The sequence below is a fragment of the Protomyctophum bolini genome, assembly GCF_963924005.1.
Source record: "Protomyctophum bolini genome assembly, chromosome: 16".
NCBI classification, from domain to species: Eukaryota; Metazoa; Chordata; class Actinopteri; order Myctophiformes; family Myctophidae; genus Protomyctophum; species Protomyctophum bolini.
The window spans coordinates 27,400,090-27,427,136 of NC_137877.1; the positions used below are offsets into that span (position 1 = coordinate 27,400,090).

Genomic DNA, 27,047 nt, shown 5'->3' on the forward strand with positions numbered 1-27,047 from the left:
TTTTTCTCCATTTCATTTTCTCCATAGGCATTTAAAAACGTATTTATTTAAAGACCTTTAAGCGTCCTATACGAAGCCAACTCCTGTCGTGACAAATCATGACAACGCACACAATATTTTGGACCAAATAATTACAAAGAACACAACGTGTTGTACTTGTAACCTGCCGATTTATCTACTTTCTAATTCTTTGTTTGGCCCGAAAAATTGTGTTTGTCATGATTGGTCCGAATGTTCACTCGAAAATTCCTGGCCAAGTTCGAGTCCTAAAATAAGGGCTAGGGTACAGCCTTAGTGTGTGTGTGTGTGTGTCTCACCCTTGGCCATTCGGTTCAGCACCATGTCAATGAGAATGTATGCGCCAGTTCGTGCAGTACCGTCACTTAAGGAGACAGACAAGAGAGAGAGAGGACACCATTAAGATCTAAACAAATACTGCTTATAGAGTTCTTCAGTCACTAACTGTTCACACAGATCCATCTTGTTTTGGTGGCATGCGAAATGTTCGCTGCCAGAATAGGGATGCTAGGGTTCATGTTAAAACCGAGTTGTGGCTTATTACCTGCAATGAACAATGATGGGGCAAGAGCGACCTCTGTAGCACTTATTCACCTTTCTGAGGAACAGGGTTGGGCAGAGAATACGGGAAGGAGAGAGAGAGAGAGAGAGAGATTAGTTATGACCACTGGTGGGCCGTGATGGTACAGCATATGTCCCCCAAATAATTGTCAAAACACAAATATTATATACCGGTAATATACATATAACATCAATAGGTATAACAATATACTGTACAAAAAAAATGCATGGTCAAAACTTGAAAACTGAGTTTACATAATACTGTGTTAGTTCCATTATCCAAGCCAGAACATAATAGATTGCTTGACCATGCAAATAAACATGCTCTGAATAAGCCCGCAGCCCAATCATCTGACCAATTAGATGGTCAGAAGCCTTTCGGCAGCTGCGTTAACTGGTCAGATGGGTGGGCCGTGAACGCTTTTAAGATTTTCAAGTGGGCCCTCATCCAGAAAAGGTTGAGAACCACCGCTTTAAGCAGTTGATAAAAACACAAGGAGCTAAGAGAAAACAAAACAGAGGTATACAATAGATAACAAATAGCGCTGATTCTGATTCAAGAGCTAAGGGGCGGGGTAGGAGAGTATATACGAATACAAGAATAAGGAGGCTAAGGGAGTACGGTCAAAATGAGATGGAGAACAGGGGAGGCAGATAGGAGAGAACAGAAAGCCATGGAGTCACTGTCCCTCTTGCAGTCGCCAGTCACACCTGCCAATGCTCATTTTTGTGACTATGCAACTGGAGACAGAGTACTAGCTGCAAACCACAAAAATGACACTGGGAGACGTTACAATGCAAACCCATCAACCTACTGAGCACCGAGAGAGAGAGAGAGAGACAGAGACAGAGAAGGAGGAGGGGGAGAAAAAGGTGGAGGTGAAATGTAAAGTAATTATGCATTGTTTGATAATGGACACGAGTAGAGTGATAGAGTTGATGGAGAAACAGGTAGAGTGATAGAGAAGATAGAAGGAGAAGTAGAAGGGATGACATGGGATTCATCGTTAAGATTCAAGCCCAGACACCACTATACACTATACTACACATCTCATCCCAGTCTTAGTATAGTGTTAGCAGTTTATTTTGGTGTGCGTGCGTGTGTGTGTGTGTGTGCGTGCGTGCGTGCGTGTGTGCGTGCGTGCGTGCATTTCTGGATAGTGTTCTACCTGCGGAAGTCGAGCAGGGGTCGTGTGGAGGTGGGGATGCCGTCAGCAGGCCAGCTGAGCAGGTGGAACTGAGTCAGAGTTCTGGTCTCCTGGGTCTGGACATTCTTCAGGTAGAAACTACGCACTAAGAAGTCCTTACACCAGATATGCTCTGACACCAAGTTAACCTAACGCACACACACACGGACATACACGTACACATGCATGCACACACACACACACACACACACACACACACACACACACACACACACACACACACACACACACACACACACACACACACACACACACACCAATGGATTGCTGTATTTATTTATTTTATTTTATAAAATGTCATAAAATGTTTGGTTTTTCTAAAATGGCTTACAGCATGGCACATGGCCACATGCTGTGAGCTTATAGCTCATAGCCTTTTCACTATTTTAGTGGTTCATTCATAATACATTTCTGTCTGTTTGGGTCCCAAGATTACAGTAATTGGATTCAGTACAATCCCATGATCTAACTGTTACCAATGTAGGGCTGCTGTGCCAAATGTCATGAATGTGGGTTTTTTTCCCCCAGCATACAATTAGTTCAAAGATTCTCAGCCTTTTTAATTTCAATGACCCCAGCTGGATATATGCATTATAGGCCATGGATGTCCATGTGATATGATTTATCTCCGGGCCCCCAATACACTGCAAAAATCATCAGTGTTCATTTTACAAATGGAATCAAATGGTTCCTAACTCTCAATTATTTAGCTGGGTACCCCCTGCAATGGCCCCTAAACAATAGTTCACCTTCACCACCAAAAAAGAAATAATAATTCTTACAGGTATGAAAGGGGGGAGTTACCTCATAGATGTTGTAGAGAGAAGAGCCTTCATCAGGCCAGTAACGTTCACACTGCTTCTCTCCGTCCTCCACCAGTGCGGTCATCATCACTATCACAGTACAACCATTCTCCCATACCATCTGGGGATCCATAACACACGCACAGAAAACGCAGGTGTTTACTGTTTAGACACACATTTTCAGACAATAAATAGAACACACCTGTACACTGTATCATGTATAATGCCCCACACATACACCTTTAATAGACAGACAAGACATTTCAATTTTCCAGCCAAGCTGAAGACATGGCAAAATGCAATTTCTATTAATTTACAAAAAAGTGGCTTTTACTTTCCCTCTCCACACGCATGAGCAAACTGACAAAGGCAATTAACCAGGATATAACATATTTATTAGGCTTACTAACATAAATCAGTTTTGATTAAAATAATTATAATTTTCCGTCTCCTGTCCGAGGGGGGGCTGTGCCTGGCGGGAGGGGGTGCTCCAGCCCCCCCAGCACCCCTACTTCCCTCAGCCATGATACCATGACGTATCAAAACCGAAAGTAAAAACACAGCCGTAAGACGTAGGCAGAATAACTTTATGACAGACCTCTGGAGCTGTTCTGTAAGACTGACCATGTGTGTGTTTGTCAGTTCTGCACTGAGTCCTGTAGGTTCACACTCTATAACATAGACGAATTAGACCGTTCCTAACCCAGGAATCAGCCCAGCTCCTAATCCAGACAACAGTCTTGTCAAAACTCTACTATTGTAACTCCCTCCTTACTGGCCTACCAGCATGTGCACTTAAGCCTCTCCAGCTGATCCAAAATGCCGCAGCTCGCTTGGTCTTCAACCAGCCAAAATTCTCACATGTCTCCCCCCTGCTCCGCTCCCTCCACTGGCTCCTGGTCGCTGCCCGCACAGAATACAAAACTCTGATGCTGGCATTCAAAGCAACCAACGGTATGGCTCCCCCATATCTTGCAAGTATGATCGAACCCTACAAACCCTCCCGCGCACTCAGATCAGCCAACGCAGGGAAGTTGGAAGTACCCTCAGCCCTCACTAAAAACGCCGGGACAACGCTCCACACGTCCCAAACTCTTCTCCCTTCTGGCTCCAAAACTGTGGAATGCACTTCCAATTGCAGTCAGAACTGCAGCATCACTCCCAATCTTCCGCCATAGTCGGAAAACCCACCTTTTCAGACTCCATCATGGCCCATAGCACTTACCCCACCCCCTTAGATAGCATTTCTGTAGACTTAGATAGCATTTGACACAGACTAATAGCATGTTATGAAGACAGCACTATAATTGCATTGTATGTAGTCATAGCACGTCATAGTACATATGTATAGTTTAATTATATAGATATTCCACTGTTACTTTCTTAGCTTACGCATATTTCATGATACATGTTCCTATGTGATGTATTCCCATGCTTTTTGTTTTTTTGTTCTTGCTTAATGTAAATCGCTCTGGATTAAGAGCGTCTGCTAAATGCCTAAATTGTAAATTGTAATTGTAGTCAGACTACAAGTTAAATCAAATTGTATCTCTGAAAGAGGAATACGAATGAAATAATTAAGGATGTGGGGGAGAACACAGAGGCTGAAGTTCAGCAGATGATCCGGGAGAGACAACTGACGATTAAGGAGGTCAAACACTCAGTATAGCTCAGCAGGAAAGATGCAGACAGAGAGATAGCAGACAGTGTGCACATATTCACTGCTCTGAGCAGCTGTATTGAGAGAATTAAGCCAGGCTGCAGCTCATTGATGTGTTTGAAGATAAGCAGAAAATAAAGCAGCTGGAACAGAAAGTCACCGGGTTAAAAAATATGCTCTGAGCTGAAGCAACTCTAACAAACTGAAGACCAACAAGTGTGTCACGGAGACATTAAGAAGAATCTCCCAGACAACACAGCAACATTCTACCCTCGTGTGTGTCTTATGAATACAAAGCTTCTGATCAGGAAGATATTACTATGAGGTATAGGTTAATCAATCACACTGAGGCCAGACAATGGTTACTGGATTATGTTAAATGGAAATGAGTACAATGCTAAAGCTGACCATCCTGGTCTCCCTGTAATCGAGAAGCTCCAGAAAGTGGGAGTGTGTGTGGAATGTGGATTTATTATGAGATGGGTCTGGTCGACTTTTATGATGTGGAGGTCAGGTCACAGTTCTCATCTACTCTTTCACTGACTGCAACTTCACTGAGAAACTCCATCCACTCTTCAGTCCATGTAAAAATGATAGTGGTTAAAACTCTGCTCCTCTGATCATCTCTCCTGTCAATCACACTGATTAGATAATAACTTCCTATTAGTTTGTATTTGTGGTACAATGGTAGTTTTATAGCTTTTGTAAAAAAATATTTAACACATTTTCATCGGTAAAAATATAACTCATAGACCTCCCTATTTTGGGCCTGTCATCATAGGAGAATAACTTCCACATACCATTTCTTTCAAGAAATGTCCGTTCTACAAGCTCACATCACAACGCATCGTGAGGGTGTATAGCCTGGCTACTTTCTAAACTTTAGCATGACACTGTCATACTGTATGACGAAGTAGGGCATGAATTCAACATGAAAAGTTGAAATGTAGAGATACAAGGTTTCTGCCCGACAGTGATGATCTACTAAACTTGGTAGAGGGACATGGTGGAGGGGAATGTGTACTGACCTGCCAGAAGTCAGCCACAGTGTGAGCCAAGGGTCCCTGGGTGGCAATGTAGGCTGTTAGGCGAGGGTCATGGTCAATCTGTAGATTAACAAAAATAGAAAGATTAGTTGTTTTCGACACACTTTTCAACACACTTTTTATAATTATAATTATAATTTTAATAATAATAATGCTTACGATGTTGCTGGCATTGATGTAGTCTTCCATATTGGGGTTCTGGTGCAACTTCAGCTTGACTCGAGAGTGATCATCTGGAGAGAACAAACACATTATTAATGTTTGTTTAGGGTAGTTATGATGCAATAATTAGTAATTGCCCGACTTTATATATACCACCATATAAACTTTTTAGGGACCCTGTGATGTCATTACATCATCATCATATATCATAAGTGTGGTTCGGTGCAAACACACCTGCAATTTTCCCAAAATTGCACCTTTCTAGTTTGATGATGATTGGCAGAGTCTCTGGTAGGAGACTCAAAGAGTCGCCATTGAGTCTCCTACCGGAGATTACGCCAGTCATCAAATTATTGGTTTAGGAATGCGACCCAAAAATAAAAAGAAATCTCCATGAATTCAAGGCTTCATATGGGGTGAGTAATCGATAGAAAATAAGTAATCTTTTGGGTGTACTATCCCTTTAAACCAACTTGAATATAGGACATATTGAAAAGAATATTTTTGAAACATTTTAACAACACAAATCTCATATGGGGGGTCGGAGGCCTAACAATTTGACATGAAAGAGTTTAAGACCCACAGCTCTAGACAGCATCCATTGTGTGGAGACAAACAGGCACAGTAACAGTGGTATAAGCAGATACTAACAGGGCAGAGAATGGGCGTGTCTGTTCTTGTCCATGTTGGCCTGGCTCTGGGCCATGGTGACGGAACAGGGCTCCGCCTGGTAGGAACACAGGGCCTCCCACTCCTTCTGCAGGCGGTCCTTGTTACGCAGGTGGTCCTCCATGTACGTCTGAGGGAAGACAGGATGCAATGGAGAAAAACTGGACAACGCACACACAGTGAAATCCTCAGACATAATTATACTGAATGCACGACCAGTTTACGTAGACCAGTTGATTTTTCGAAAGAAAAATCTGAAGTAGTCTGCAAGGTATTAGGAAGTGTTTTGGATTATTTTTTTTACATTACTGAATTTGCACATTCATGTATCTTCAGACTTGGAAAATAACGTCAGACTACAGAATATGCACAAAAGGGGTCAGCGGCCAATTACATATACTTTTGGGGCTCCTTGACATCAAACCACTGATATAGAAACATAGGTTTGGTTACGGTTCGCTCTCCATCACCTCCACATCCATGTGCTGTGGGTGTTCTGGGCACTTCAGCGCCACCAGAGGGCTCCAGGGCACTCCACAGCACCTACAAGAGCCTACAAGAGCCAGGCCTGTCTGCAGCTCGGCGCCAGTTCTTCCTCAGTCTACGGTCTACGGTTGGTAAAGTTAGACAGCCAGACATATAGGCCCTCAGTATTTAGACTGAGGGCCCCGTGTTTGTGAATAAACATCCGCCCGGGTGGGCTTTACTCTGCTTTGCCTCTCCTTGTTGTGCTTTTGGGTCACACCACACCAGTCATAACAGGTTTTTCATGATTTTAGAAAACATTTGTAGAATCAATGCTTGGGTTAATGCAGCATTTCTCTCACCAGTATCATGTGACCAGTCGATATGTCCATGTTGGACTGCGCGGGCTCCTCACTCCAGGAAGGGGTGGAGCTGTGGGTGGAGGAGGGGCTGTGCTGGGGCCCGTCGCTGAACTGGGAGGAGACGCTGCTGACGCGGGACGTGTCCGTCCCTCGTCGACCCCCTGCGCCCGCCGCCACAGCGGACCCCGCCACGCTGCCCCCCACCCCGCAGTCCTGCCGGGACAGGGAGGACTTGGACGCCATGTGCTGCCGACACAACTCCTGAACGGGAAGACAACGCATCAGATATGGATCACATGGACTGAAACGTTTAATGTTTCTTTTCCTTAATGTAATATTTTTAAATGTATATTTTTGATAATGTGAACCCCCATATCTGTGCTTTTAATGGGGATCCTTATAAATAATAAATAAATAAAAAACTACTGCGCCATGAACCCTTTCTTAATGCCCAAAACCAATTTGAATTTGGTCTCTCCTTTTCTGGACCCTAGCTTTAAAAAAACGCATAGGATGCTTGTATTTAGAGATTCAACTAAATGTTCATAGCACCCAATTGCTTACAAGTAGGCCTTTATAGACAGATTCAGGCTGTAGTTAACACAGCTGCCCTGAACACAGCTGGCAGGATGTTGACATTATGGGCGTGTTTGGAAATACCGCACCGGAGCACACTCGCCTATTAGTTTGCATTGCACAGTGTGCTCAGTGCGCTATTTCCGAACGCGCCTTTTATGTCTCCTACACTACAGTAGTAACAAACAAAGACTTGAAACTCTCATCGAATACCTGGTAGTCAAAATGTGTTTCGACTCCTCCCTCTGGTCCCAGACCAAGTTTGCCATTGGCCAGTTGCTGGGCGTGGTGCCTGAGACAAGCAATGGCCATAGCCAATACCAGCACTCCTCCGACGACTGCCATGGAGACGAGGGTGATGACCGTTCCGCTGGACCCCTGGGAAACCCGGGTGACCCGCGGGAGACCCTGTGCATCTGTCCTCTAGGAAGACCGGGACACAGACAGGAAATGTTTCTATAGTGATCTTATTAGGTTCTCACTTAACAAAAAAAAATCATCAACATCATACAGTTAAGTTGAGCAGCGATTGAGGAATACGGGGTTAGGGGTGTTAAAAGTGAAATTGTCCAAAATGCATGAATTCATGGATATTGGTGTTCTGGGCAGAAACTTTGTATCTACAACTTTTTATGTCACTATGGTTTGTCATACCCTCGTATCTTCCTGGTAAGATGACATTTTATTAACGCCATAGGGGCATGTTCAGTGGCCTGCTAATGATCGCTCTCCTTATCTGTCCTGTGTGTCTTTTCTTTGTGTAAAGACCTAAAGACCCACCTCTTTACCTTGGCTTTTAACCCCGCTTGAGTTCCTTCGGTCCTTGTATATGTTGTATATAATGTATATTGTCTCATTTGTTTTCACTGTTTGTACTTTGTTTTCTCGCTGTTGTTTTTCTGTGTGGTAGCTGTAGTGCATTTGTTTTTATTTTTCTCCTGTACAGCACTTTGTAAACTCTTGAGTTTTGAAACGTGCTATATAAATAAAGTGGATTGGATTGGATTGGATAAACAAAGACTATGCTATCGCCGTCTCTAGCTACTGCAGTGTACACTCTTAACTGATATTGTATGTTCCCTTCAAAAGTTAAACTAAACGACACGTTAAACTAACAAGCCAGTGGAACAACACTACTGACAAATTCATTTGAGCAGGGAAATAATATTGATCCGATTATCAATATTACCAATTATAAAGTTTTATAAATGGATTTCCTCTCAACTCTACAGTGAAGCAGTACACCACAGAATAAGTAGAAGACCTAACTGTGCCTTGACATTAGCACAAATGCTTGACAGAAATCTTTACCGAATACCGACGGGCCAGACGGGCCAGAAACATTAGCATAATTGGTGGTCGGGATTCGATTCGGGTCCGCCATGTTGTTGAAAATAAAGTGTAAATATAAATAAAAATGATCCGACTAGTCTGACTCTCTGTATATTTCCTGGTGGTGCTGAGTAACGCACTGCAAGCAGCAGCACCGCTTGCTTGCAAGAAGGTCACATACGGGCTAGCTGGAAGAACCATTGAACAGAGGACCCATCCACGGATGCTATCATCTTCCTCCTTGACAACATGAAACCGTGATGGTTTCATAAATGTTTGATTTAATAGCCTACTTTATTAAGAGTTTGCAACTTTGTATTAACCGTCCCGACTCCCAAAGTAACCTACAGCGCTGCCCACGATGTGGATTAAATGCCAATGCTGAATTGCCAATGTCAAATCAATCATCAATATATCAATATATCAATACAATGCTGGTAAGACTGCATGAATATTAATATCTTTTGTAATTTGTTACGGTTCCCTATATTATGATATATCACCCATTCTTGAGATAAGGGACAAAACTTTTTTCAAACTGGATTTTTTTTTTTTTTAAGATACATTCAAATCAAATAGATGTATTTGTAGACACAGGTCTCAACTACCAATCTTGAGAAGGAACAGGTTTTTCGCATAACATTTCTTTCTAAAATGGGACATTTATGCACTTAATACCTGATTCATGTCAACTCCGTCAGACACACTAAAATCCCTTTTAATTGAATTTTATCATTTCAACAATAATATAAAGTCCTCAGTTATCTTATAATGGCTTTCAGTAATCAAGTTAAGTAATACAAATCTTTTAATATTATTTTGTTCCAATATCACACTATTATGAAATATCCAATTTCTCAAAACCGTCATTTCAACCTTTATTTTCAATATTATAACATGAAAACCATGTAAAAAAAAAGAAAAATCATCATTACGTATCATTTCAGTTGGTGTTTCAATACATAAGCACAAAAGATTTGACAGCGAATTTTCTATTTCTTTGGAAATTAACAAAAACATCACGGGACGAACGTCTGACGGAGTTGACGAACATCTGACGGAGTTGACAAGTTTAACTGATTTAGGTTCTAGACCACCTAGGATCTTGATTCTGGTGACTAATCCCACATTTTCAAGGATGAGGAATACAGTGGTACTATTTAGATTTGCCCTGTGAACATGGCAGCCATTTTTCAAAATGGCCGCCAACTTTCTGTTATTTCCCAATAACTCAAGTTCTACACCACCTAGGATCTTGATTCTGGTGACTAATCATACATTTTCAAGGATGTGGGATACATTGGTACTATTTAGATTTGTCCTGTGACCATGGTAGACATTTTTCAAAATGGCCGCCAACTTTCTGTTATTTCCCAATAACTCAAGTTCTACACCACCTAGGATCTTGATTCTGGTGACTAATCATACATTTTCAAGGGTGAGGAATACAGTTGTACTATTTAGATTTATCCTGTGACCATGGATGGTAGACATTTAAAAAAATGGTGGACCTGCTATTATTTTACCAATTTACTCAGGGAATATTATCAGAATAATATAAAATCTGTGAATACATTTCTTACCAAGAATTTTCTTCACCAATGTTTGTAAAGGTGTCTACTAACATATCCCACATTGGTTTCTATTTGACCACCCTAGGGGCATGTTTGACAGCTGCTGAAAGTTGGGTACCATCAACAAACAATATAAGGCTAAATGTTTTAAATTTCATTATGCTTTAAGTAGCATGTGGCATGTCAAACTAGGGGCTTTTCATGATTCTGGATCCATTCCAAGCATTAGTTTTGCACAAAAAACACTACGTTGGCTAAAAACGGCCATAGCCATCATCACAGATGTGATGAGGTCAGCACATGTCGGCACATTTGGGCAAGTGGCTATGGCCAAACTAGGGGGTCTATGGCCAAACTAGGGGTCAAACTCCTTGGGCTAAATTCGGTGAGGTGAACAGTGAGCAGTGAACAGTGAGCGAAAGACTGAAGACAGAAGATTTGGCTTCAGGACCATCAGGCAGGATGTGCAGACACTGAAGGCATCAGTGTCTTTCTCTGTGTCCCCAGCATGTCAACCAAAGCAATGTTACCAAATCAAAGGAGCCTTCACCTCATGTCACCTGGGGCTGGGTGAGCAATCGTATCCTGTATCTAAACTCACAACTAAATACAGACACTTGGCCAGACTGCCGTTTGAAAGGGTCAAACCCCTCATCCTGATTGGGGAAGACCACCCCACCTAATCACACCAACCGAACAAGTGAGGTTGGGGCCTCCAGGTGGGCCAGCAGCCATCTGCACAAGACTGGGCTGGACCCTGCAGGAAAGCAATCTCCAGCCAAGACAATGTAAGTTGACTATAACAGAGCCCCAGAACACAGAGCTCAGGAGAAGGATGGAGAAACACTGGCAGGAGGCCACCAAGATACAATGCCCCAGAGACCCAGAGTGTGCCACCACTGGCAATAAGGAGATCTGCTGCAGCAAAGATGTCATGAAAGGCAAGTCTCCACCAAAAAAAACCCTGAACCTAATCAGGGTGTCAAGAGACCAAAGTTTCTCCCCCACAGTTCCCTGCAGTGGCCAGTGAAGTCAAACTGTGCATCTGTACCTGAAAGGGGCAAGTCAAAGGCCAGAAAGCCCACCTCCTTTTAATGTCCTGTCAGTAGAAACTCAACCTGCACCTGAAATAAGCCCTTACCTCTCCCAGAGAAAGATCATCCTTGAAAATGTAATGATTAGTCGCCAGAATCAAGATCCTTGGTGGTCTAAAACTTGAGTTATTGGTAAAATAACAGCAGGTTGGTGGTCATTTTGAAAAACAATGGCTGCCATGGTCACAGGACAAATCTAAATAGTACCACTGTATTTCTCATCTTTTAAAATGTATGATTAGTCGCCAAAATCAAGATCCTAGGTGGTCTAAAACTTGAGTTATTGTAAAATAACAGCAGGTGGCGGCCATTTTGAAAAAAAAATGGCTGCTATGGTCACAGGACAAATCTAAATATTACCAATGTACCCCACATCCTTGAAAATGTATGATTAGTCACCAGAATCAAGATCCTAGGTGGTGTAGAACTTGAGTTATTGTAAAATAACAGCAGGTGGCGGCCATTTTGAAAAATGGCTGCCATGGTCACAGGGAAAGTCTAAATTGTACCACTGTATCCCTCATCCTTGAAAATGAGGTCTTAGTCACCAGAATCAAGATCCTAGGTGGTGTAGAACTTGAGTTATTGTAAAATAACATCAGGTGGCGGCTCTTTTGTAATATGGCTGCCATGGTCACCACGAGACAAATCTGTGATGGCCCCATAGCCAAAAATGTTCCTTAAGGCATGCTCTAACTGTGTGCCAAATTAGAATACTGCCCATTATTCAAAAACAATAATTTTATTGTTTTAGGAACACTTTTGTCAACTCCGTCAGATACACGTCAACTCCGTCAGACACAAAATCTGACGGAGTTGACGTCTGACGGAGTTGACAAAATGGCATTTGTTTTCATCTTAACCCTCTTTAGTACAATGTAGCCATTTTGTTTTTGCTTAATTTTGTTAGCTAAACCTAACCCCTAAACTAAAATAATAAACATTATTTTTGAATTCTTAACAAAGATCATAATAATGTCCTGACGGAGTTGACATGTAAAAGCTGTGACCACATTGTTATCAACATTGTTTGTTTAAAATATCAAACAATTGAATGCTTGTCAGACCAGGTACTCCACTGTTGCAACAAATATAAATGGGACTTGGAAAAGGAGTCTTCAGGCTAAATCTGTCGACAATATTTTCTGATTAATTTAAGACTTTAAAAAAAACCTGACGGAGTTGACGGAGACGTGGGACGAACATTTGATATGAGATATTTAATAGAAAATATGAATTAAAATTAACTGTGTATATTATTTGCTATGTTGTTGACAATCTACTTTAATTTAGTATGTATATTTATGTGATTGTGACAGTATTAGACACTTTTTTGGCAGTTTGAAATTGTGGCCACTTGCTGGGGACAGGCTAAATACAGGCCTTTTTGGGTACAGGGCCTGCTTTTAACTAATTCAGATGGAATATGAAAACAATTATAATGAAATTAAGGGCATAATAATACACAACTGTATTACACTTAACTTTGCAAGTGCTTTTATTTTTATGAATCAATTTATTTTTTACATAAAATAAGGCTCTTATGTGTGGGACATGTTTTTTCCACTTTTGTCCCTCATCTCAAGAATGAGTGATATATTACTCTTAGGTTTTCTGGTTTTGGTATATGTTGTGTTTACCCTATAGTAACCTCTGTTTCTTTTATCCAATAGGATTGGGGGAGCAGAGCTACTAATGATGATCAGCTCGCACCTGGGCCCGGGTGTCAACGCCCTATAAATGCCTGCTTCTCCAGTCCTTCCCCAGTTCTGTTCTTTTCATTTGCCTCCTGCACCTTTTCCACCATGCCCTTTCTATGGAACAATTGCACACTATTTTTTTTATCAGAGCTGCATTGATTAATGGCAAAATATTCTGTAGTTTTCGGTGTTGAGAGGCACTAAATCTCATCAAATGGTAGTCCATGTGGTTCAAATTCTGAATAGATTATGGGCCTTGAGAAGAAAAGGGTTTAAAACCATTAATATAATAATATGAACAAACTAAATCCTGACTACAGATAAGGAGTTGAAGATGGATGGATATACACAATTCCAAAAACAAATATTAATATTAAAATGTATTTCTTATTTTCTTTAGTATCCATATAAAGGTAATAGTTTCCATCTTAAAATGATCACATTCTGATAACAAACACGACTATGTCAATACCGGCTTAAGATGACATTCTGCTAAATATCACACGTACAGATTCAATCGTGCTCAGGCAGGTTGATCCCAGTACAAAGCTGGCGCTTCCCACATCTGTGTGTGTGTGTGTGTGTGTGTGTGTGTGTGTGTGTGTGTGTGTGTGTGTGTGTGTGTGTGTGTGTGTGTGTGTGTGTGTGTGTGTGTGTGTGTGGAGATAATGGGAGTAATGACGCCTGTGACTGTTGTCATAGCAGCCGGAGTGGGGGGGTTGGAAAAGATCAGGTGCTATGGCAACCGGTGGAATGCTATGGGAGGTCGCCTTGGTGATATGCAGTGGCCACTTACACTCCAGGTGGTGGCAGAGACACATGCACACACACACACACACACACACACACACACACACACACACACACACACACACACACACCTGACAGTTCTGCTGTGATCACAACATCAGGTTTAACCTTAATCCACAATCCACAACCACAGGAGAGGAAAATACAACAACAACAACACAACCACCATGACCTTTTAGTGATCGAGTTCCTTCAAAGTGAACCTTTTCAATATTAGCTGTGCTGAGTTGCTGACCAGAGATTAAATGGACAATATATATATATTATGCCATTCAACACAGTAAAATTGCCCGTGTTCATATGAATGGAACCAATGGCCCTTACACACGCACGCACGCACGACACACACACATGCACACACGCACACAGACTGCAAAGATTAGCACCTGCTAGGCAGTGGCTTTCAAAAACAATTATGAACACGATCTTGCTCATTAAGCACATCATCATCATCACCACACATAATTATAGTCCTCCTTGCTCAGCAGTGTTGCTTGTTCAGTTTGGCATACCCCGCTGTCTGCGTGTTCACACCAGGTTTCATATGTAACAGTTTGGCATACCCCGCTGTCTGTGTGTTCACACCAGTTTCATATGTAACAGTTTGGCATACCCCGCTGTCTGCGTGTTCACACCAGTTTCATATGTAACACTACATACCCAGCTGTTAGCGTGTTCACACCAGGTTTTATGATATGTAACAGTTTGGCATACCCCGCTGTTAGCGTGTTCACACCAGGTTTCATATGTAACACTAAAATGTTTCCTGTGGCACATAGCAAAAGCCTGAGTAGCACTTTCACTCTTGTAAAATGTAAAGATGGGGTGCCGTGATTCTTTGTCATTTCAAGTTTAAAAAAAAATCTTTTGAAAATAGCAGATCCGACGCATTGTGAGCTTGTAGATTGGCTATTTTCAAATGGCCCGATATAGGGCTGAAGTTCTTAATGTATGTTTTGCAATAATGATCTAAATCTACAAAGAAGTTTTCAAAAAATTGTAGTGAGGTAAAAGTAGCCTACAATATTTGCCTCTGAAATGTAGTGGAGTAGATTAGTAGAAGTTAATAAAGTAGGCTACTGAAATTTTGACAAACTGAAGTTAGGTATAAATTGTACTTAAGTACAGTAAATGTACTTAGTTACCTTTCACCACTGCACAGTAGTACAACTCACCACATCTAAGACGGACCCTCATCCTCGACAGCTCCTGGTGTTCTGTGGAGTCTGAGCAGTTTCACTCCATATCTATCCAGTCATCTAGACCTGACTAAACTGAATTCTGCCGCATGCCTTCAAACATCAGGCATCTTTACTGAATCGTCCAACAAGTCACATCAGGCATCTGTACTGAATGGTCAAACAAGTCACCGTAAAGTCGCTAAGCTATGACCAAGAGACTCCAGCACTGTAGAATCTGTACAACACGTATGGCTGCAGTCTGCAGAGCATGGAATCACAGGCGTGGAACAGAGAGTGGATATAGCTCCTGAAACTATTTTCTGTGAAGAAGGCGTGAGAGCCAGTCCGGCCGGCTAAAGCCCTCCTGATCAGAGTAAGTAAATGAAAAGACGAAGGAAGACGTGCATGAAGACACTCAAGACAGGCATGATTTAACTTTGAGTATCCCTGACAACTGCGCCATATGTAGCCAGGGGGAGAATTTGGGAGGGCAGGGATCATATTCACACAGTTTCCCACCCAACGAGCCTGGCAGAAGAGCAAAATGGCTGATATGTGTGAACTGTCAATGTCAAATGTGTGTGTGTGTGTGTGTGTGTGTGTGTGTGTGTGTGTGTGTGTGTGTGTGTGTGTGTGTGTGTGTGTGTGTGTGTGTGTGTGTGTGTGTGTGTGTGTGTGTGTGTGTGTGTTTGTGCGTGCGTGCGTGCGTGCGTACCTCTCCCACACCAGTTTGCACGATCTTCAGGCCGGTCTCAGACTCCAGAAACTTCTTCTCAGATACTGTAAATAAGACCACAAGCAAACACACACAAATAAATGACATAAACTGTTTTTGTTGTTGTTTTGAGATATATTTTATTTTCGTTTTATAACAGTATGGGTGTCAAGTCACAGATTCATAGAACATTTTAAAAATAAAATATCAGATTTTAGTATCAGTGACTGGGGTAAACAAACCTGTATCATCTCTCCATCCTGGTTGACAGGCAGAGGACCACCACTGTCCTCCTCATCGCTGTTACCAAACACATTGTGCTGCACGTTCTGACCTCTCTGAGTGTGTGTGTGTGTGTGTGTGTGTGTGTTAAGGCTGTCCCCAAACATTCAAGGTTCGAATGTTCGCTCGTTAGGGTGGCACTAAAATCTTAATTAATGGGTTTGAACCATTCGTTTTTTTTGTTTTTAATAAAAATAAATATATATATTTTTCCCTTTTTTATTAACTCGAAAATATATCTCGGCGAGAATGTTATATATGTTAAAAAGTAAGTTTCTTGTGCATTCCTGTCAGAAGTTGTGTCTATCTCCTTGTTGTGCTGTCTCTCTCCAAAATCCCCTGTGCACATTAATTTGGTGATGGGCCTGCAGCCAATCAGCCAATCAGCCAATCAGCAATTAAAATGTACATACATTTAGTTTTGATTGTATTGTTGCTTTTTACCTTGGCAATGTAAATGTAACCCAGCCAACATGGCAACCCGCAAATGGCAACCCATGTCAACTGTCAATCAAGGCAGTATAAAGGTGACATCAGTTCCTACACTCCCCACTCCCACTCCCACCTATGCAAGATGGCTGAAATGTTTGGCAGCAGCATGGCAGCAGGTTCCTGTTCACTGTGACAACCTTTGGTTACTCTTCGGTGAGTCATACAGTCTTGGTGTCTTAACTTGGATCAACTGGTTAACTGTTTGTTTATTTTGAAAGCATTTGATTTATGTTTGAACTTTTGGTTTAATAATTAATATTGATGTATTCTATTATAATGTCATGTTATATAATTATATATATATTATAAAGTATTTTTGGCTATACAGCCACATGTGTTTCTAATGTGATGTAGGCCTACATAACACTAATGACACTTATCTTTTCTCTTCATGTAATTCCAGAATATGAAGAGTCACTGCACCAGTGGAGTAGGCAGCACCAAGCCCTGGACCCTGAGATGAGCCATGTCTGTGGGCCCCACAGCCCCACCAATTTAGGCTTCCGAGGACCCCCACCCTGGAGCCCATGTGAAGTGTCCCAGACCGATGCCCCTCTCCCTGCACAAGACATTAAGGTAGGAACTGTACACTATAGCTGCTGCTGGGAAGAGCTGCTTGCTGTGCAGTGAGTACAAATCTTGTTTATTGTCCTTTGCTGTCGCTGGTGGTTCTGCAGGGTACTGATGGTGTTGCTCTCGTTTGCGTTTGCGTTCCGGCTTCCTGCGGTTGCGTCGCGTCACGCTGCCTGCTGTTGCACTCGTTTGCGTTGCGTCTTTTGCGTCGACTGCCATAATTTCGGCCGGTTCTGTCATTTCACCTCATTTCACCTAACTTGTGGACACTGCCTGTCATCTGCAGAAGAACGGTAAGAATGGTTCACGGTAAGTATCTGTTTTTGTATTCTTTGCTGCTGGTAGGGTAGGGCTGGTAGGGTAGGGCTCCTACAAGGGTAGGTTTTTGCGTTGCGTCGCAAACAAAGCACTTTGGCACAGGCATGGAGCTCCTGGTTTACTGGGATGGGGTTCGATTCCCTGCTGCGCCCTGCTTACATTTAATCTGTTAAACAGGCATCCTTTTGCACAATAGAGCGTCGCAGTCCCTCCCCCTTTCAGAACGACGAGTGACCCAGGAACTTATTCTCCATTTCATTTTCTCCTATAGGCATTTCAAAACATATTTATTTAAAGACTTAAGCAAAGCCAACTCTGATCATGAACACAGTAACACACACAATATTTTGGACCAAATAATTACAAAGAAGAACAAAACGTGTTGTAACCTGCCGTTTTATCTACTTTCTAATTCTTTGTTTGGCCCGAAAAATTCAGTTTGTCATGATTGGTCTGAATGTTCACTCGAAAATTCCTGCCGAAGTTCGAGTCCTAAAATAAGGGCTAGGGTACAGCCTTAGTGTGTGTGTGTGTGTGACTGTGTGTGTGTGTGTGTCTCACCAGCTTTAGCAGCCACCGAAGCAGCAGTCATGTTCTGTTCATTCTGACGGATACGAAATGTCAATGCAGGACCCACCACACTGGAAACACACACACACACACACACACACACACACACAGCCACCACCCTTTCCAATGATTGAAACCAGAGCCCTCGACAGTTGAATTCCTTTAGAACGAAAATCATTGCGATTTGTTTCTTAGCAGAGTTCAATAATTAAACAAGTTATGTACTACGATGTGGTAAATACCCATTCCACGTAAATTTCCCCAAACTTGAGTTCCTTTGTTCATGTTTATTGTTGCTCTTTGTCAATGTATGTTTTTATTTCTTGCCTTCGATGTCCATGTTGTATTTTTCCTTGTTCAGCACTTTGGTCGGCCTTTGGCTGTTGGAAATGTGCTATATAAATAAAGTTTGGTTTGATTTGATTTGGATTGCACCTTCAGACACTCCCTGAGGCCTCATTCACACATATCAAACACCAATCAAGAAAATGTTTGGTCATTTTCTTTTTGAAGGCCACCACAATGCCAATTTTCCAATGGGAGTCAAATGGTTTGACCAAACATTTTTGTTTGATCGGGGGGGGAGGGGCAGAACACCACCAGCAATCAGCAATCAAACACAAATGTTTGGTCAAACCATGTGACTCTCATTGGAAAAGCATTGTGGTGACATAAAAAATAAATAAAAAACAACCAAACATTTGCTTGATTAGTGTTTGATAAGTGTGAATGAGGCCTTACGCTTACACCATTGCTCAAGGGTGTCGCTTGTCGCTTGTAGATCAGTTATTTTTGACAAACTACACTGTCATACTACACAGTATAAATGAGGCTTTACACACAGTGGCAGTGATGTTACCTGATGATGAAGTTACTGGTGCTCAGGTTTATTTTGGCGGCTAGCTGCTCCAGCAGTTTGACTCCGTCATACAGTGTCAGAGGTCTAGACGAGGACAGGAAAACCACTGTTAACATACTGTACTCATTCTACTCAGAAAAGGGGTGCAATAGTTAATCGAAGTAATCGATTATCATTAAAAAAATATATATATATACGGTGGGTGTATCGATTGTCTTTATACCGGTAGTTCTGTCTGAAGTCATAGTGACATGACTCGGACCCAAAGGTGATCAGGCTTTCTCTGTACCTGCATCTACACTTTGGAACGATCTTCCATTCCACATCAAGGCTATAGCCCCACACTGGAGATTTTTAAATCCAACACAGTGAGAAGTTATTGTTTATTGTTGTTCACTGTTTTGGTTGTTATTTTGTTTGTTTGGCCTGTTTTATTATTGTATTACATGTTCTAATATTGCACTGAGGATAGACTATACCCGTTTTCTGGAAAGCGCTTTGGGTCAACTGCTGTTGTTTTTAAATGTGCTAGCCTATATAAATAAAATTGACTTGACTTGACATGACATGCCTATGAGCTTATTGGGTTTGCTTATCTGAGTCATAGTGACATGCCTATATCTGGGCGTATTGCGTTTGTTTCTGGTTGTGTCAGAGTGACGTGGCCATGGTCCGGAAGGTGGGCGATAGGTGTCTATCAGACAGCTGTCAACAGCTGTATGCCAGAATAAATTATATTATTATACTACAGTAATAGCATTATATTTGTGTCAGTCTCACCTATTTCACCTACTACAAAGGGTGTCGCTGTACACTGCAAATGTAAAAATAGATGCATAATCAAATACTTTCTACACTTTTCTAAATTGCAGATCCACTGGCTCCTCCTACACACTGTGATTTTGAGTTTGTAGATTGGCTATTGTTTCCAAGTCTAGGAACAAAAGGAATAAAAGGACTGAAGAGGTGTGAGTGCTCACCTCTGGTTGGTGACTATGTAACCATACTCTTCTTTGATTCCAGGTCCCTCGTCCGGTGGCAGCCGCTGGTCCTTCAACACTTGCCTGGCCTCTGTGGGGGCCGCCTGGGGTAGTTGAGGGTGGACAGAGGGCACTAGGCTGGGGCTCTTGGCTGGTGCGGGTGCTGGAGCTGAAGCTGCCACAGTGGAGGCGGCAGGCGGCACGTCAGCAGCACCACTTTGCGCTGTGGCAGGCTTCGCTGGCACACTTGACACTTTGTCTGTTTTTAATTGCTGGGTCTGCGAAGAAGCAGGTGACTTGTCAGCGTGACAAAATGGCGAGTGCGTCATCATCGACAGTGTTTCTAGATGGATGCCAGCTTACCTCTTTGAGGGATATGAGGTCTTTCTCATATGGATCTGAAAGGTCACAAGGATATCACTATCATCATCATCATCATCATCATCATGCGATAGTGTCATAAAACAAACAAACTAAATCTAATTACAAAGTGATTCATTTTATTCCTCTGCAAGGAAGTGGGTCAAGGTCATGAATCAATCAAAATAGCCGTGCTAAAAGATAGTCCAATTTAATTCTAAGTAAGAACAAAATCTTCTTAATTATTTTTTCTAAAATGTTTTATCCCACAATTTTGTAACCCATTTTTTCACCCAGTGTCAATTATCTAATGTAATCCTGGGCGCTACACTTCCTCTGCCAACCTGGGGTGGCAGCGGACTGACCTCATGCTTTCTTCTATGCATGAGGTGTCCAAGCTGCTTCTTTTCACCTGACAGGGGAGAGTTTCTCCGGCCGGACGTAAGGAACACGTTATTCCGACTAGTTCCTTTCCCATCCAAATCTTATTCATTCTATCTCTGAGCTATACAGTAATCCTATATCCATTGAAGATTGTTATTGTTTAAAGTTTCAGGGGTCAAGGTCATCAATCAAAGGTCATTAATCAAAACCGCTCAAGATAGACACATTTCTACTATTATTGACCAATAGCAACTCACATAATTACAGTCTTTCGTTTTGCAACAAGACCTTTGATCTCGAGTGACTTTGAAAGGTCAATAAACATTGATTTTGACATGTGACACAGAAAAATACCTCATTCTTACGGTCATTCTGAGAGTGTATATGAATTGAACCATTCCACGCGTACACTCGCAGAGTGAAATCAGGAATTGATTTCAACGATGCAGACAAGACTTACGTGAGTTGTCAGCCTGCGTGAGCTGAAGTATGAGGGCCAGCCGGTACAGCTGCTGCTCACTCAATTCTCTGGGCTTGACTCCATACCTCTCCAACACATTGTACATCCTCTGTTGCAAGTCATCTGATACAACACAGCACATACAGTACATGTCATAAGCTGGGCTGCCTTTATACTGTCCAGTTGTTTTGTCTTTTGTGTTAAAAAGGTAAGACAAACTATAGCCATTTTAATGTGCCAAAGCTAGAATGGGGCTTGAGTAAAAGCATATGTGCAAAGTAAATGCAGTGGTCCTTAAAATTAAACAGGTTGAGAATCACTGCTAGAGCCATAAAATCTTCTCTTATGGGGGTCCCTGGCATATCTTTTCAAATGGGGGGTCGGTCCGCGGGCTAATTAGCGTCAATTTGGGGGTGCTTGACATGAAAAAGTTTGGGAACCACTGAAGTAAATGACACACAGCATGAACACATGCAGTAACTCTCACCGTTGAGTCCAGACAAAGGGGTGTAGTCTTGAGGAATCTTCTTATGCTGAGGCTGGGGCGGCTGTTTGGCTGCAGAACCAATTCTCTCCTCCAGGGTGTAGTCTTCCACATAGTCAACCGGCATGAGTTCCAGGTCCTCATAGTAAGGCAGGTCTGCTCACAGCATAATGGCAAAGACTGTAGTTCTCTCTCTCTCTCTCTCTCTCTCTCTCTCTCTCTCTCTCTCTCTCTCTCTCTCTCTCTCTCTCTCTCTCTCTCTCCTGAATTCCAATACCCCAAATCTCGGCCACTCTCTCACTCACATGGTCACTCCAACATGGCAGTGTTACGGTGAAATTGGTGACCTGCCGAAATAATGTGACCATCTTGTGGACTTCACATAACTTGCATGGATGTCTTTAAATACGTGGCCTAAATACAGGTTGAACTATTAATCAAACCACAATGATTTACGTTCGGACAGTGACATTATGAGATGTCTATCACATATTTCAGCAGGTCAACAATTTCACTGTAACACCACCATGCTAGAGTGCCCGAGTGTGAGTGAGCAAGTGGCTGAGATTTGGGGTATTGGAATTCATCTTTCTCTCTCTGTCGCTCAACTATTTTGAAGTGTTTTGGATTCACCTGCAGGTGTCAGGGGAGCTGGCCCTCGTTGGCGAGAAGAGGGCTGGTACAGAGATATGGCTTCCTGCAACAACTGCCTGTCACGCTCCCGCTCTCTCTGATTGGTCTGGGACCGTGGTGGGGGCCGGACATAGCCTCCTCCTCCTCTAATGGGATGAAGGGATCTCTGTACCTCATCCTGGTATCTGTGCTATGACAGATAGAGAGAGGGTATGGTGATGTGTGCGTGCATACAACCTAGGGAATGTTTTTCTTGACTCCCAAACATCATTCAAATAAGATCTGGTTGCAAAGGGGTTGAAGTGGCCCTTTAAGGCCAAGGGCCCCCATTGGATCCGTGTGTGTGTGTGTGTGTGTGTGTGTGTGTGTGTGTGTGTGTGCGTGTGTGCGTGTGCGTGTGTGCGTGCGTGCGTGCGTGCGTGCGCGTGAGTACCTGGGGATATGCATATGGGTCCATGGAGGCAGCATGCATGCGTATCGGGGACTGAGGAGGCTCCACAATCATGTAGTCCAGATAGCTGTCAGGGGGAGGCATGGGCCCTGACTTGGAACTGTGGTGGTGGTTGTGCTGCTTGGACCTGGCAACACAGAAAACAAGACGAAAGGAAAGAGGAGGGACGGGGAAGCGGGGTTAAAAAAGAGCAAGACAGGGGAGACTGCATGGAGAATTGAGGGAGGGTTGAATGGAGGGAGCTACTGTATGAAGGAGTGGATACAAACTTGCATCTTGATGGACGGCCAGTGGTGGAAAGAAACTGATATTTACTTAAGTACTACACTTCACCCTTTTTTGCTAAAAATATATATATGTTGACGTTTAGAAGATTTAGAACACTTTCCTGGGGTCTTTGTGTGTAATATGTGGTTTTAGATATTTTAGATTTTTTCAGTGTCCATGATGTCACAGACACTGGTCTCATTTCCTTCCTGGACTACATGCATGCGTGGAGGGATGGCTGGATGGATGGATTGATAGGATACTGTATTGTATGATTAAAATCAAATTTTAAGTTGATTAAAATGTGTATTGCCTTACTGAGGAAAAGAAGAGGATGTGGAAGATGAAGAGGTAGGCTTGGAAGGGCGTGTGGTGTGAGGAACTCTCTTTAGCTCCTTGGACACAATGTACTGGGTGATGTCATCCTGCCAGGACAGACCTGCACGCACGCACACACACACACACACACACACACACACACACACACACACACACACACACACACACACACACACACACACACACTTCTATAGGAGTGATTCTCAAACTTTTTCTATGTATTGATTAGGCCATAGACCAGTCCAGACCACAGTTAAAGAACCACTGTTATTTGTCACATCTGCCCTGTGCAATTATAGAATGCTAATCCGTGAAAGCTCTACTGATTGGGAATAAAAGACAGAGAGGGAAACAGAGAGCTGTGACATCAATACTCCTTCAACATTTCAGTGGGATTCCAGACCTCGTCAGTGTCTTAGATTTATCGCAGCCTGCTGCTTTCATGAAGCCTCCAGGGGAACTGGCGGAGGTGGCAGTCAGGAATCACATTCACTTCTACTCATGAAGTTTAAAAATATATTATATCATAATTATATTATATAGAAACTTGTTTTTTAAGTGTAAGTCTTGAGTGATTCCCACCATATGAACCAATCTAACCCTGGTTAATGTTTTTCAAAAATGTTCAAAAGATTTTTCAAGATATTTAAAACACAAGGTTTTCGAAAATATATCTGCTATTCTCGAATAGCTGAAGTATAAAATAGGGCTTATACGCAACATAATAATAGTGCATGCTTTTCACTATATATCAAGCATGCTTTTTGAGAACCTTACCTTTTGACATGAGCTGTTTGAGGACCTCCTGCATCCTCTTCAGAACTGGAACAGTCGCCTGATAATGGACCTGGTCCTGCTTTGAGGTCCGACACTGACCAAATAGCCCATCTGAAACACACACACACGCGCACACACACACACATGCACACGCACACGCGCGCACACATGTACACACACACACACACACACACACACACACACACACACACACACACACACACACACACATACAGTCACACGCATGCACACACACACACACACGGTATCAGGGTCAGCATCATTAGTATCATTGATGTTAATGTTCCGTGTCAGACATGCCAAATAATATTGATGGCATCAGCGTACTCCATATATGGGGATATGCGCTTCTAATGATATTGAAGATCATCTGATTCGACCAACTTTTACAGTGGCATATCACTCCTATAACTCAACACTCAACTGCAGATTCTTCACATTAACAAATGTCTCACACACATCATGTTCTTGTGTTACTTTTGTTTTGTGCTGAGCAAAACACGGGTTGCAAAACACCTGTAATTTACAGTATGTTGTGCTTGTGGATTCTTACCTGTTCTGTTATGAGTAGGCAAGCATGAAACTATCTGCAAAATAGTCATGACTAATAGCTCTAGCCTACACTAGTGAGTCATAGCTTCCGACTAAAATCTTAATGATTTGGTTCCGTTTTGGTACTTTCTTTTAGGTTCTTTAGGTTTTTCAAGCAACATAATGATTTGATTGTGCATAACCTGCTCTTCTTTATTCATCTCCTTTTGTTTTGTAAGTGTAAGTGTGAAACTACTGTAATGAGTTTTGTATATAAAATATACAGTAAATTATACTGTGTATATATGTATACTGTATACTGGTGTATATAATATATAAATCCCCCAGTGGTGCAGACAATATAAAGGAAATAAAACAAAAATATATATAATTACCGCATTTCTTTCTTTGAGCAAGGCAAAGAAACAAATGACTAATGTGTCGACTCTCAGGTCTTCATCACATGTACAGTATGTGTCGGTTTGTTTTGTGGCCCTTACAGGTCCATTTGGTTCCATTTTTATAACTTTGTACAGGTGATAGGAGATGCATATTCTTTATTTATACAAATACACCAGTCACATAATGCAGATGGCGTTGTGACTTGTGAGACACAGAGTGTTTGAGAGGCGCGTAAAGTACTTCTGAAAAGGCACCCCCTTCATCTCAGAGTTTTTCACACTGAGACCTCAATGAGCCGAGAAAATGAGATGTATTCCCAGACTGAAATGGATTCGGGCGTGAGTACATGACGTGCTTTTTATTGGTGCATCGATGAATCACCAGCAGACAGCCGCTAGCAGACAAACAGCACACAGCTAAATCTACCATAATGCTTTCATTAGTGGTTCCTCTTGTGAAGTTACATACATCTTCTGTCTGCACAGTCACATTGAGTGTTGCTGTAATTCTGAGAGTGTAAATGTCCCTGCAGGCAGTGGCACTGCAGGACCTATTTCATCATTTCTGGGTTCTATTTTGAATCCTTAGGTGACAAAGAAGTGTTGGTGTCGTAACTTATTATTCACAGGTTACTGTGGGGGGAGCAAAATAAACATGCACGCATGCACGCATAATTATTTTACTCTTTACTGTATGTATGTACTGTACTACTGTAGATAGTAGATACTAGGTACAGATATTACGGTGAAATTAATCAAAATAGCCATTCTTGTACGTTCTTTTTATGTATTTACTTCACAATTCACATGTAATAAATGGTGAAGATGAACTATAAATCATTTATTTAGGGACCCCCTCAAGGACCCCTAGTGCCCAGAACCCACATTGAGAACCACAGATGTACACTTCTATACAGATGCTGGCTCGATCTCAGTCAGTCAGTCCGTTTTGCCGTAAATGTGAGTGTTAAATAGTAAACCTTGTCCCCCTTGGGACTGAGTGAAGACTGAGTCAGGTCTAAGAATAGCTAAAACAGAGGTGAGCTGAAGGAGGAAGGAGGAAGAACAGAAAATTAATGGAAAGGAGACAGGGGTGCGGACAGAACAACTATTTCTGTCCGGGTTGAACCGCCGACTAATAACACTGTTACGCTTTATTGCGTAAGTAAATTAAAATTTAATTCTTCGTCATGTATCAAACAACTTGATACAGAATAATGGGAAAATTCAAAAAGTTAATCCCCGGCTGGCCAGGGACAGGGAGTGTACAGAATCTTAATACCGTACTTAATACCGTACTTGTTGACCGGGTGGCTCAAGACTTGTTCTGACATATATTTTCCCCCTATCTCCTTGCCTATATAGTTGATCTACTCTACTGTACAAGCTCACAACGCATCACATTGTGAGCTTGAATTTAAACCGTGTATACTTTGTTGACTGGGGTCCCTCAGCTGCTCCTTTTTTCCGCTCAATATCAAAGTTATTTGTAGAGAAAATAGCTGCTATTTTCAGCGAACGTTCGCCTCAGGCTAGGGATGCTAGGGTCAGCACAGGGACTATATCACCACTAATTAGTCGCTGGTGTCACCCAACAAACAGCCATGAGACAGAGGTGAGTCCATGCATTCTACGGTGCAGGAGGTGTGACAATCCTCCAGTGGGCCAGTGTTGCCGCAACTAATGAATACCCAGCCAAGTGAAACAGACTGTTTTCTATTGATTTTTGCCTTTTCCCCACAAAGTGTTCTATAATGTAATCAAATTGAGAGACGTAATGGATTATTAAGGCTGTGATTGTCAACCTTAAACACTATGGGCTGTTAGTCTCAAATAGATTTATCTTTCAACGCAAAACGTATTTTGCATGCAAACAAACAATTGAAATGTATTTTATGTTTCTAGCCAACCACTAACCATGGTTTGTTT

At 42.1% G+C, this 27,047-nt stretch overlaps 1 protein-coding gene across 1 annotated transcript in view; it reads right to left on the reverse strand.

Annotated features, from left to right (window-relative positions):
* The window catches only part of ptprna (protein tyrosine phosphatase receptor type Na), a gene marked incomplete at its 5' end in the record, with an annotated part of 37,449 nt that overhangs the window by 4,053 nt on the left and 6,349 nt on the right, over positions 1–27,047 (reverse strand). Inside the window, 20 exons of the mRNA XM_080785964.1 lie at positions 318–382; positions 563–616; positions 1,749–1,915; positions 2,592–2,711; positions 5,279–5,356; positions 5,456–5,529; positions 6,110–6,257; positions 6,955–7,215; positions 7,744–7,953; positions 15,937–16,001; positions 18,163–18,242; positions 19,031–19,114; positions 20,011–20,288; positions 20,374–20,408; positions 21,215–21,337; positions 21,702–21,854; positions 22,332–22,521; positions 22,765–22,909; positions 23,368–23,488; positions 24,166–24,276. Coding sequence (XP_080642090.1) covers positions 318–382; positions 563–616; positions 1,749–1,915; positions 2,592–2,711; positions 5,279–5,356; positions 5,456–5,529; positions 6,110–6,257; positions 6,955–7,215; positions 7,744–7,953; positions 15,937–16,001; positions 18,163–18,242; positions 19,031–19,114; positions 20,011–20,288; positions 20,374–20,408; positions 21,215–21,337; positions 21,702–21,854; positions 22,332–22,521; positions 22,765–22,909; positions 23,368–23,488; positions 24,166–24,276 — 2,562 coding nt within the window. The remainder of the gene's footprint in view (positions 1–317; positions 383–562; positions 617–1,748; positions 1,916–2,591; positions 2,712–5,278; positions 5,357–5,455; positions 5,530–6,109; positions 6,258–6,954; positions 7,216–7,743; positions 7,954–15,936; positions 16,002–18,162; positions 18,243–19,030; positions 19,115–20,010; positions 20,289–20,373; positions 20,409–21,214; positions 21,338–21,701; positions 21,855–22,331; positions 22,522–22,764; positions 22,910–23,367; positions 23,489–24,165; positions 24,277–27,047) is intronic.